We start from the raw sequence: 12,428 nt of genomic DNA on the forward strand, positions 1-12,428 counted from the left end.
GCAGAATTGCCACGTCAGAGATTTTAGTCTACAAGTTTTTGATGGCAAGACATGCAGGCTGACCACACGCTCCACTGTGCTGACAACTACTTTACCAGATATATTAATAAAAATGTATCTCACAATGTGTTTCAGTGCATGGAGCAATGACTGTGGATGAGCTCGTGTCCATGCCCTGGTTCTCGTCCCACCTCAAAGTCCTGTCCCAGCTTTTGTAACGCCTGCATGCTAATTTGCTCCACAACTCCACCATCGCTGCATGAACTCCTCCTTGTCTTCACGAAAGTAATAGTTAACTCATATATTTGCGATTCTTTTTTTTTAACTTTGGTCTGGTTCACTGTTACACTCTTAAATAGCTCATGTACTGTAGTGTACCTAATGAAGTGGATTGTGTGTTTGGCGTGTACCACCTGGGTTCTGTTCAGGATCACTCCCTATAAAGTCAATTTTCCAATTTGCAAAAAAAAAATCATTATTTACCACACACGGACTTAAATGTAAATTGCATTTATTTGTTATTATTTGGGAGTAGTGAAGGAGTGCATGACTCCCAATACAGGCCACTATGAATATATAATGTATTGAAAATAATAATTTCTGTGTATTCTTGTAAATTGAAAATAAACCTATTTTCATTGTTAATGATTCAAACCCCCCCCCCCCCCATTCATTTCCTAAATAGGTGTCCCCTTCAGGAACCACTCGTTTTTCTGTGTACTATCGCCCAATACGTATAATAAACAAATCCTCCTTGGCAAGGGGAGGTGCCAAAGTGGACAAAGACTTCCTCGGCTCCTGTGTACGTGCTGCGGGCCTCGTCTTTACGGGGTTCGACTCGGCAGTACGGAAAGTTGTGAATTCTCTTTTTTTCTTGAGCAGGCGGAGAGAAAGTGCACACGTGGAAACCTGAGATTGACGCGTGTTTCGGCCATCGGGAAATCGTGAATGTGACGTCGCTGAGCCTTGCCAACCAATCACAGCGCTCGAGAGGGAAAATGGGGAAAAAAGATGTTGTGAAACGGTTCGGAGCCGACGAGGATTTTGAGGAGAAAGTCAGGGTCTACTTCGATGAGGAAGTTTGGGCAAATGATGGAAAATTCAAGAAGTTTTCATTTTTATCTTAACTAACTTTTTCTTTTTGAAATATTAGGAGACAAAGCTACTTTGGGTAAGATGCTCACCTCCTTGGTTTTTCCACTCTTTAGAATGTACTGTAGCTTTTTTTTCTCTCTTAAATGCTTTGTGCTTACTTATTTTAAATAAGCCGTACATTATAAAACTCACATACGACTTTCTGCTTTATTTTTAACCTTTTTACTGATAAATATCTTTTTTCAAGATCCCTACAAAAATACCATACAGCATTTTTACGTTTTAATCATTTATGTAATACAGAAAAATCTATCTTGAATTACAATTTATTCTCAATTTCCCCATATTTTGTTTATTTCGAATGTTCGAATGTACCTTCGTCTTGTGTTGTAAACTTGTATTGTGTAAAAAAAGAACCGTCTGCTTTTTGTTGATTTTAAAAGCTCCAAAAATAGCTTGCTGACAAATGAGCCAGGTCCTTAAATAATTTAATTTCATTCTAAACTTACTTAAATTCATTTTAGTGTTTTTTGTCAGTGCACCATTTGGCACATCTGATGCTTCTATTTACATTTTCACAATTAATCAAAAACCCCAAGCACTCTTTTTTTTAACCTTCACTCCAGCCTCTTTTGTAACACAGCGGTTGCCACGGCGATGGTTTTGTTTTTCTCATCGTGAAGTGGTCTTGCCCGAAAACAAACATCCACTTATGTTTGAGCGTCCTTGCTTTCAAAAGGTGACCGACCGTTTGATCATCATCTCCTAAAATAGATGCTTGCCGCGCTACTTGTGAAATCAAATCAAGCAGGTTGTCAGAAAATTATTCTCTAAATCGGATTTGAAGCTCCAAATACGAGTGTGTACAAGCTCGCTCACACAATTATGTGTCATTACTGTGTGCTTCAATTCCAGCCCACCAATCCTTTTCCTTCTCAACCTTCTCACGACACGACGCAAAGTCATAACTAAAGTAAATATTTCCTTCAATATCATCCCACTGCAGGAGTTGCATCATGGGGAGCTTCAAGGGCCACGCGCTTCCTGGGACCTTTTTCCTAATTGGCGGCCTCTGGTGGACGGCAAAGTACTCACTGTGGCACGCCACCCGCCGGAACAAGAACATCGGTTCCACCCGGCTGAGCAGCCGAGCGGCGCAGCGTCGCCTGGAGGTCATAGAAAGCTCGCTGGTTCTCTTCTTCTCATTAGCAGGTGAGCGCAAGCTGGTGACATCCCGCGGGAGGTCCGTTATGTGATTGACCGCCGCCATTTGTCATCCAGGGATGATAGCGGAGCAGTTCTTGGCCGACGGTCCGAGACTCAGGCTGTATGACTCTGCGGAGAAGCAATGGAAAGATCTGATGAACTGGCAACACGCCACCATGTATCTGTTCTTCGGCCTGGCTGGATGCGTGTCCCTGATTGTCCACACCACCGAGGCCGCACCCCTCGCCCTTGACAGGATGATGATGGCGATCGCCTTCTTTAATGAAGGTTGGACATTCAGTAAAAAAGCTTCAGAGAGAACGTTACCAAAAGACGAAATGTTGTTCTTGCAGGGTTCCTCTTCCTTTATCACCTCCATGGCCGGTCCATGCTGGACGTGCATTTGCACATGTTGCTGCTTTATGCTGTTTTCGGCGGGGCGGTGGTGGCCTTCCTGGAGCTTTTTCACCGAGGCAACATCCTTCTGGAGCTGCTGCGCTGCGCCCTGACGCTGTTGCAGGGTAGCTGGTTCTGGCAGGTGAGTAGTCAAATGTTTTCTTAGTATTCTAGGCGGCCCCACTAGTCCAAAGGCGCTATTCTGATTAAGTTTTGGAATATGCATTTTCATTCATCTCAGGTGGCGGCCATTTTGCTACTTTCCCACTAGCGGTCCCAGCAGAATTGCAAGTGCGTTGCTAAGCAACCGCCTGAGTTTTCTCTCATGTTTGCATCCCAGATCGGTTACGTGCTGTACCCTCCCAGTGGGGCCCAGTGGGACCCCAAGGACCACAACAACATGATGTTCATCACCATGTGCTACTCATGGCACCTCGCTTTCGCCATGCTCGCCGTAGGCACGCTCTACTGCCTGGTCAGCTGGTGAGGATGTGCGGATAGCAAGAATCATTTCGCTCCTTCTCCCAACATTTAACATTTTTCTCATTAATTCCTTCCTAGTGCTGTTCGCACCAGACTGAAGAAAACCCCCCCAGTGGAAATGGGCCTGTTGAAGCGCAGTAACAAAGACCCCGAGTCTGAGGACGAGGCGGTGTGACGTCGACCACCGCCACCGTGGTCGTTTAAAATCAGGGACAATATGTTTGAGGTGTGAGGAGAATCATCACTGCCTTCATGTGTTATTCTAACAGCCTTTAGTAGCTTGTATTTTCAGGGCCCATGATATCAACGGTAGCTAGCTATTTTGCTATTGCTATACTAGCCAGTATGAGCAGGGTGGGGCCCTGTTTTGCCAAACTGTATTTTATAACATTATTTCATGTCATTACACTTGAGTATTGTTACGTCATATTTGGTCGTGAACAAACAAACCACACACTTCTATTTATGTTCCTACAAACGTGTTAAGAAATAATGACGGTATGTTTTTAAGAGTGACTTGCACTTTATCACAGTCTCATGTTTTTTGCAACACTAATAAAAATATTATGTCTAAATGTGCTTGTTGTGGAAATAAATAGTAAAATTATGACTAATAAAACCACTGGCGAGGCTTAACTGGGGTTATAGCACCCCCTAGCTGCCACAAACGCCTGTGCACGAAGCCTTTTTATTAATTCAATTTAAAAGACTGAGTGTGGTTGCCAGGACAACGACAGGGCACGGTTTTTCCTCAAGAGCGACACTTCCGCTCTGACGAGCTCAGGTAAGCGGTGGTGACGTCATCCAGACGCTCAGGTAGGTCACGCCGTGCAACTCAGGGAAATACTCGCAACATTTGTCCTCATTTCAAAAAGGAAATCCAAGAAGAAAACTCCAGACTTGGGTATGGATAAACTCAAATCGGTTTTAAGCGGCGAGGAATCGCGCAGAGAAGATAGGACGATTTTAGAGGTAAGCAAAAGCAAATTAATTTGATTTGATCGTTAATTGCCGCGGTTGTTTGTGCAGGCGGCGAACGAAGCATCCACGCTGGGCTGGGGGACTCGCGTGAAAGGATTCATCGCCTGTTTTGTGATCGGAGGAGTTTGCGCCATTCTCGTAAGACCCACACGGAAACGGGCAAAATTTTGTTGGGGAGGAGAAAGCTGAGTGTAGCCTTGTTGTGGTTTTACTGGTTGGTCTCGCTCTCAGGAATGTTGCTGATGCTCTGACTTTAACGCAACTACATTGTTCTTTTAAATCAGTTTTTATTTATTTTTAATATAAATTACATTCTAATCAACTGTGCCTGATCTTCAAAAACTATTTTTTTTTTAATCCTCATAGTGGACCAAAACATTTTAGACTACCGTGAGTCTAAATTGCTATCATTTTAATAAATCCACCAAATTACTTTTTAATAATATTTTCAAACAAAAGACGAATCGTTGTGTTTTGCAGGGGGTGTGCTTACTTTTCATCCCTAGGATTGGCATCATCCTATTCATCGTCTTTTACACGTTTGGAAATATTTGTACCCTGGCAAGGTTAGTGTATGTACCAGTGTGTGTCATCAGGCAATATCAAAAGTCTACACACCCTTTTAACCCCGCCCCCAAACGAATGCTATACAGTACCATGTTCCTGATGGGCCCCATGAAGCAACTGAAGAGGATGTGTGACAAGACAAGAGCGTTGGCAACCACTATAATGATTGTGAGCTCATTTTATCCACTACACCACTTTTTGAAATTGGGTGTTTATTTTTTGCACTAAAAAATACAATTTTGTGTGTGTGTTTTATTTCAGACTTGTCTAGTCTTGACTCTCTGTGCCGCTTTCTGGGTGAGTGACTTAAGTGGGTTGTTATGTCACTTAGAAAAAACTTTAGTTCAAGCCAACTTGCCAGTAATTGTATTTCTTTGGTTCTAGTGGAAAAACTTTGGTTTGGCGTTGCTGTTTGTCATCCTGCAAGTGTTGTCGTTCACTTGGTGAGTTTATCATCTTTCCTTTTCAAATATCACCTCACATTTACAGACCTTGTTGGACTTAAATTGCTGATTTTTTTTTTTTTTTTTTTACAGGTACAGCCTTTCTTACATCCCATTTGTCAGGTTTGTCATTTTAACATTGTCACTGATAAAAATTAATACATAGATATAACTTCATATTGAACTGCTTTTGTCTACACTTTTGTAGCTTTGGTCTAACCTGATAAATTACTTTGCAGGGATGCCATCTTGAGGTTGGTGGCCATGTGCATGAAATGAGGCCTTTGCCTGGTGACATCAATATTGCAGTTTTTTATTTAAGGGAGAGGTGTATGCCCCCCCCCCTGCCTTTTTTATTTTTATACATGAAAGTGGGGTGCATGTGCATTATGTATATTTTATTCTTCCTGTATCTTTATGTATGTTGGTTTTTGTTGTATAGTATATATTTCATTTTAAATTAAAATGCTTTTACTTAAATGTTTCTGCTACTGTAAAGTATCACAACTTGGTGTATCACAATAAAAAACGTAAAAAAAAAAAAGCCAATTGTTTCATTTCAAAATACTGCAATCAATTTTGAAAGTGTTTTAAACTTCTTTTCCTTGAATATGCATGTTAACATTGTATTTTTTACTTTTCGGGTCGACGAGTCACGTGACAGAACTGTTTGGGAGTCTCGACTGTATTTTATTTTTGTATCCCCATCACAAAACATAATCAATTTGTTGCTTAAGATGAAACAATAAAACAGGCTTGGAGCAAATCATAGCGTTGTATTTTATAATTTGGAGAATTTCGAAAAGTTGAATAACTTCCTGCATCACGTGACAACGCGGAAGTGTTTTCGACTTTGAGGGCGGGGCATAGCGCTCAGCTTAGACGCCTTTCCTGTGTACACTAATATTTTCTGTTTTGATCCCTTTGATGTAAAAAATATGACGGAATTATTGCTGCAGATTAAAAACAGCGTGCCCGCCAAAAAGAAGACGACTTTGAATCAGAGCGACTTGCAGCGTTGGGGTTTAAAAGGTAACTTTTACAGCGAAAGCGGCGGGAAGTTTCAATCATCTTTTCCATTCGTAAGGAAGCTAAGATGGACTTTGGACTAATTTGGCTCTCAAACAGGGATCCAGTTGAGGACCTACCAGCTGCATGGCGTCCAGTGGCTGACTCAGTGCCTGAACAACCAGCAAGGATGCATCCTGGGGGATGAGATGGGCTTGGGGAAAACTTGTCAGGTTTGAGAGAATAATCAAGTTTCTCCATAATATTATGCCTTTCGTTGCATATGACTGACTTGTGGTCGCTCTGCAATGTTTTTTTTTTTTTAATATTATTTACTTTAAATTGTTGTGTTTTGTCTGTTCAGACCATCAGCCTGTTGGTGTACATGTCATGCGCTCTTGATGTCAAAGGTCCATTTTTAATTCTTAGCCCGCTCTCCGTCATGGAGAATTGGAGGAGTGAGTTGGAACGGTAAAGATGTTTGAGTCTAGCATCATAAAATAATCATGTCTACCTGTAAAAGTTTCATCTTGTTTTTTTTTTTTCCCCATCCAGCTTTGCACCATCTTTGACTGTGCTATGCTACAAGGGAGACAAAGAGAGACGGATTGAGATTCAAGGGGACGCGCAAGACTTCCATGTTCTGCTCACTACATACGAGGTGTGTGAACATGGAGGAACATGTCTGTTGATTCCTCAGCTTTTTTTTATTTTTTAAAGATGGCCTGTTTTTCAGCTCTGCCTCAAAGATGCTTCCTTCCTGAGACGGTGAGTGTCCTCTCAAAAATTCAAGGTTGGATTTAAAGTCCAAACTCAAATAGACTAAGGTAGCCATCCCAAGTAAAGATGTTGTTTGATGAAGTTATTTAACAACTTGGCCACTAGATGGCGACACAGTCCCCTTGTGTTTTCATCTGCTTACAACAATAATATTGACGCTGAGATTTTGTATTATTTATATTGTTTAATTCCCTCACCCAATAAGCTTTGGTATAGTGAAATCAGAATTTCTTTTCTTACCGTTTCGCCGTTGCCGTCCCCCCTCAGCTGGAAGTGGAAGGTTCTGGTCGTAGACGAGGCTCACCGGCTCAAGAACCAGAACTCTCTACTCCGGAAGACCCTGACAGAGGTACTGGGTGGGCGCCATCTTTGACGTTATCATCATCCCTAATACATTCCTGTCTAGTTCTCAGTGGGTTTCCGGGTTCTTCTGACCGGCACGCCTATCCAGAACAACCTGCAGGAGCTCTACTCCCTGCTGAGTTTCATCCAGCCCGCCATCTTCTCAGAGGACGATGTCGACGACTTTGCCCGCTCTTACGCCGATGTGCGGAATCGACCTGCGCTCGGTATGATTGAACCCAAAAACATTTAGAAAATGAGAAGATGCACAACTTCTGAAACATCTTCAAAAAATGAAAAAGTTCTACATACATATTGCGTGTCGGCCGCCAGCCGCTGAGCTCCAGAGCGTCCTGGAGCCCTTCTTGCTCCGCCGGGTCAAGTCGGAGGTGGCGGTGGACCTGCCCAAGAAGACGGAAGTGGTGGTCTACCACGGCATGTCTGCGCTGCAGAAGAAATACTACAAAGCCCTCCTGATGAAAGATGTCGGTGAGTGTTACTTCCAGGATTTTCTTGGACCATGTTAGGATGGCGACAATGTGCTTTCTTCTTCAAGAGGCTTTTGGTAGCGACCAAAGCAACAAGACCCGTTTGCTGAACATCCTGATTCAGTTGAGGAAGTGTGTGGACCATCCGTATCTGTTTGATGGTAAGGTGACTCACTTCAGGTGCAGCTTCCCATGAGGTTTAAATGTTTTTTTGTCTCGGCCAGGAGTGGAGCCTGAGCCGTTTGAGATGGGGGAACATCTGGTGGAAGCCAGCGGCAAACTCTGCCTTCTTGACAGCATGCTGGCCTACCTGCAGCAAGGGTGCGTGACTTTGCTGTCACCTGCTGGATCGTAAATAAATGCTAGAAATGTCTTAAATTTTTATGAACTTCTATTTTATTTATTTATTTGGCTTCATGTTTACTTAGGGCCTCCTTAAAACTTTTTTTTAATGTGACTCGCTTGTAGCGGCCATCGAGTTCTACTCTTCTCCCAGATGACCAGGATGCTGGACATTATTCAGGACTACTTGGAGTACAGAGGTCAGCGCTCTTAGCAGCAGGTGTACCTCATGTGACCAAACAAGTCGGATTTCTTTTCCGCGCAGGTTTCAGCTACGAACGCCTGGACGGCTCGGTCCGCGGCGAAGAACGCAATCTTGCTGTGAAGAACTTCAGCAGCAAAGATGTTTTTGTCTTCCTGCTTAGCACCAAAGCAGGTGAATTTGCACGCTCGTCACATCTTGCATCTTCAGCTAAAACGCGTGTGTGTGTGTGTGAGGGAGGAAAGCGAGAGCCCGATGAAAGCAGATAAGATCTGCGACAGGATGACGAAAACAAGGCCATTGCGCTGTGTGACGGCAGCCACTTCCTGTCACTTTCCCGATATACTTTGGCCTTCACGTCCTGCATGAGTCTTCAAGTAGAAGTTAATCAAAAGGCTGATTTAGTTTATGTACGATATTATGGAATATGAATTAAGTAGCTGAATCTATTTTCCATATTTATTTCATTTATCAATTATTACCTTAAAAAATATCATGCAGGAGGCGTCGGGCTGAACCTCACGGCCGCCGACACGGTCATTTTCATGGACAGCGACTTCAACCCTCAAAACGACCTGCAGGCAGCCGCACGCTGTCACCGGATTGGCCAGAGCAGGTGTCCGCCTCCATCGTGATGTCATCGTTTACCTGGACGGAAAAAATGAAAAACAACTTATATTTTTGGTGACAGGCCGGTGAAGGTGATCCGCCTGCTAGCCAGAGACACGGTTGAGGAGATCATGTACTCCCGCGCCGTCTCCAAGCTGGAGCTCACCAACACGGTGATCGAAGAGGGCCGCTTCTCGTTACTGGAACGCGCCCAGTCGGCGGCGGCCGGACTGCATGTGAGCGCAACCCCACCAAATTTTTTGGGGGGGCTTCCAAGATACAGAAAATAAAACATTGTTTGGAGAAACCATTTCAAAATATGCTTTCCTTAGCTCAGTGAGATTTTGAAGTTCGGCGTGGACAAGTTGCTGTCTTCGGACGAGAGTTCGGTCCAGGACGTGAAACTGGAGAAGATCCTCGGCGCCTCACGCGACGGCCGCTGGACATCTGATCAAGATGACGTCGGCGAAGCGCCTTCCCCCTTGCGAGACGATGAAGACAGCGACTCGGAATCTGACAGGCAGAGTACGTTTTCACCGTGGAGCTTCTCATCTGGAGATCAACAAGGGGTTGAAAATGTTATTGCCCTCCCAGACCACATGTACTACTTTGAGGGAAAGGACTACAGCAAGGACCCCAGCTCGGAAGACCAGAGAAGTTTCGAGCGCCTGCTGGAGCAACAGCTCGCCGAGTTGCCGAATGCTGGCGGGGAAGGACGAAGTCTACGAAACAAAACCGACGTACGACGTTCCCCATCGACACTCAACTCAGTAGGATCCCAATAATGTGCTTACCGTATTTGTTTCAGGTGTCATCAGCGACGGGGCTCATCTTCCCGACCAGGAAGCGGCGTCCTCTCACGGAGGCGGAGCTGGAACTGCGTCGACAGAAGCGCCAGGAGGCGGCCGCCAAGCGGGCCAAATATGAGGCAGAGGCCAAGAAGAAGCAGGAGGAGCACAAGTACAAGAAAAAGTCCGTTTCAGGCACACATTTGACGCCGCACCACCAACCAATCATCACCATTGATGTCATTCCACGCAGGATGGCGTGGTGGGCGTCCCAAGGCTACACATCCCGCTGCCTGAAATCTCCGGACAGCGAGGAAGACGAGGAGGAAGAGGACGGCAGCAGCGTGAGCTCGGTCGACTCGGATAGCGGCGCCATCAGCTACGTCCTGGGAGACGTCACGCATCCTCACACGGCACGTGGGGACGCCATTATCGTCCACTGTGTGGGTACGTGCCACGCCTTCTGACCCGCTAATGATTGTTTGGAAATAAAATATATTTTCTTAGATGACTCGGGCTGGTGGGGGAAGGGAGGCTTGTTCACCGCGCTGGAGGTGCGGTCAGATGAACCACGGCGGCAGTACGAACTGGCAGGAGAGATGAAAGGTACGAGAAGAAAAAAAAGTTGGCGGGGGAATCAAAAACGTAACAAATGCCAACCCTCGGTTTTTCCTCCACAGACTTGGATGTCGGAAACGTGCTGTTTTTCCCCATCGATGACAAACAGTCCCGATTGGACGGGAGCGATCACGTGGGTTTCCGAAAATATACTCACGTGTGCGCTTGCGATGGCGCCGTGTGACTTCCTGTCTTGATTTCCATCACCATGTTCACTTTTTGAGTATCCTCTGCTCCCTCCTCAGCTGGCCCTCATCGTCGCGCAACAGCGAGACAAAGCCAACAAGTTGTCCGGAATCTTTCTGACGGCACTCGACCAAGGCCTGAAAAAGATTCACGCCGCCGCTAAACGGCACAAAGGTGGAAAACGTATCAATAAAATCCAAATGCACTCAGTCAGCCAATTCATTAGGTACACCTGCAATATTGTGTCACATTTTTAAATTCTTTAAGTTACTCTTACCTTTTAAGATTTTTTTCACAATATTTTATATAAATACTTTTTTTAGAATATTTAATGTTAATAAAAATTATTACAACAGAATTAGCACGCCGCTAGATAAACTGTTTTCAATATTGCAAAAATGACATTTAATTTTCGAGGAAAACAATTTTTTTTGTAGGTAAAAGTCTTTTATTTATTTTTTATTTTTTTAAGAAAGTTTCATGAGAATTCTACAAATAACTGTTGTTGCCCTTGTAGTTGATTTCTCACACTGCAGGTTTGAGCAACATTTTCTTGGCGTCGTAGCAGCGTTTTTTTTTTTTATGTCATGGTTAGACTTGACTGACGGGATATGCTAGGACACCCCCCACTCCCGTCACCGCCGCTACCTCTGTGGCTACACTGGAATGCGTGCTAGGTCACATGGTTGGCTGACACTTGTTCTTTTTCTTCACGCTTAAGCGAGCGTGCACCTGCCTCGCATCGGCCACGCCACCAAGGGCTTCAACTGGTACGGCACCGAGCGTCTGATCAGAAAACATCTGGCTTCCAGAGGCATCCCCACTTTCATGTATCCTTTTTTGGGGGGAATGGTTATACAAGAAGCCAATTCTAAAAATAGCTCAAATGATATTAATATCTCCTATTAACGCCACCTTTGAGCTTCCGCTTCCCTTAACCTGGCTGACAGATATTATCACAATCGCGGTGGCAAAAACAAATCCACCGCCACCACCTCTTCGGCGCAGGCGAGCAGCTCGGCCGCCGCGGATGCACAGGAGACAGGCCCATCGTCCCCACGGACTTCCTCGGAGCTGCCATGTTTCATGAAGGGCGTCCGTGTGTTTTTCTACAACCTGACGGCAACGGACAGGAAGAGGCTGGCCCGCTACCTCGTCACATATCCTTGAGAACTGCAACCTGGTGCAAGCACAACTATGAGAAATAATGCAGCTTGTCTCAAAAGTCACTATGCAATTCTTTTTTTTTTTAATTCAAATATTATATTAAAAAATATAGATTAAATAAAATGAAAAAAAAACACGTCGACATCAGGCTTTAAATGGTACTTTGACAAAAAAAAAAAATCACGCACGAGTCCCATTTACCAGCTAAATCATAGCACTCGCTAAGTAGCGCCAAACTTAGCATAACATGCTAACTTACCACATCACAGTGTTTTCTCCACAATAATTAATTTGTTTGTGTTGTCCTGTGTGTGCGAGTGAGACTTACATTTCTTCTTGGGTTGTATTTGAATCATGCTTCCTTAGCTGGAGCGCACTTATGACGGCGATGAAGATGAGGTGATGAGCGGCGAAGTCACGCACATAGTCGCCGAAGTGGAGCACGAGGTCCACGCTCAGGTTAGCTGTGGCAATTTTGACCCCTCTGATGTCATCTGCACATGTTAATGTGATTTATTTTATTTTTTTTGTCACGTGTGAAAGCAGGAGCTGCGGGAATTGACCCGCCGCTACGATCGGGCCGTGCTGGTTGGCAAGGCCTGGCTGGAAGCTTGCTTTTCCCAACAGAAACAAGTCGGCAGCGCAGATTTCGTACTCGCGCTTACATAACTTTAATTGTCTTAGCTCTGTGTGAGAACAATAAAAGCAATGATCACTTCATGCCTGT

The 12,428-nt window shown here is 44.5% G+C and overlaps 3 protein-coding genes across 3 annotated transcripts; all 3 read left to right on the top strand.

The window, feature by feature from the left end:
• Positions 1 to 783: 783 nt before the first annotated feature.
• On the top strand, positions 784 to 3,761 carry tmem45a (transmembrane protein 45a). The gene is made up of 6 exons (XM_049726139.2): positions 784 to 1,171; positions 2,102 to 2,307; positions 2,377 to 2,589; positions 2,655 to 2,839; positions 3,038 to 3,180; positions 3,259 to 3,761. Exons 2-6 carry the CDS (start codon positions 2,112 to 2,114, stop codon positions 3,353 to 3,355), a joined length of 834 nt encoding a protein of 277 aa, XP_049582096.1. The 5' UTR covers positions 784 to 1,171; positions 2,102 to 2,111; the 3' UTR covers positions 3,356 to 3,761.
• A 185-nt stretch (positions 3,762 to 3,946) lies between these two features.
• On the top strand, positions 3,947 to 5,940 carry sft2d2a (SFT2 domain containing 2a). Its single transcript, XM_049726119.1, has 8 exons — positions 3,947 to 4,152; positions 4,210 to 4,299; positions 4,642 to 4,727; positions 4,815 to 4,896; positions 4,990 to 5,025; positions 5,113 to 5,171; positions 5,265 to 5,294; positions 5,411 to 5,940. Exons 1-8 carry the CDS (start codon positions 4,087 to 4,089, stop codon positions 5,448 to 5,450), a joined length of 489 nt encoding a protein of 162 aa, XP_049582076.1. The 5' UTR covers positions 3,947 to 4,086; the 3' UTR covers positions 5,451 to 5,940.
• Positions 5,941 to 6,025: 85 nt separating this feature from the next.
• Positions 6,026 to 12,421, top strand: chd1l (chromodomain helicase DNA binding protein 1-like). The gene is made up of 25 exons (XM_049719885.1): positions 6,026 to 6,203; positions 6,300 to 6,412; positions 6,544 to 6,650; positions 6,735 to 6,840; positions 6,916 to 6,947; positions 7,227 to 7,308; positions 7,366 to 7,528; positions 7,635 to 7,790; positions 7,858 to 7,950; positions 8,014 to 8,110; positions 8,258 to 8,331; positions 8,397 to 8,507; positions 8,835 to 8,949; positions 9,025 to 9,178; positions 9,275 to 9,467; positions 9,537 to 9,682; positions 9,751 to 9,914; positions 9,984 to 10,177; positions 10,238 to 10,336; positions 10,411 to 10,481; positions 10,594 to 10,708; positions 11,256 to 11,364; positions 11,485 to 11,689; positions 12,074 to 12,160; positions 12,248 to 12,421. Exons 1-25 carry the CDS (start codon positions 6,110 to 6,112, stop codon positions 12,368 to 12,370), a joined length of 3,003 nt encoding a protein of 1,000 aa, XP_049575842.1. The 5' UTR covers positions 6,026 to 6,109; the 3' UTR covers positions 12,371 to 12,421.
• Positions 12,422 to 12,428: the final 7 nt, after the last annotated feature.

This window comes from Syngnathus scovelli, chromosome 10, assembly GCF_024217435.2.
Source record: "Syngnathus scovelli strain Florida chromosome 10, RoL_Ssco_1.2, whole genome shotgun sequence".
Classification (NCBI taxonomy): Eukaryota; Metazoa; Chordata; class Actinopteri; order Syngnathiformes; family Syngnathidae; genus Syngnathus; species Syngnathus scovelli.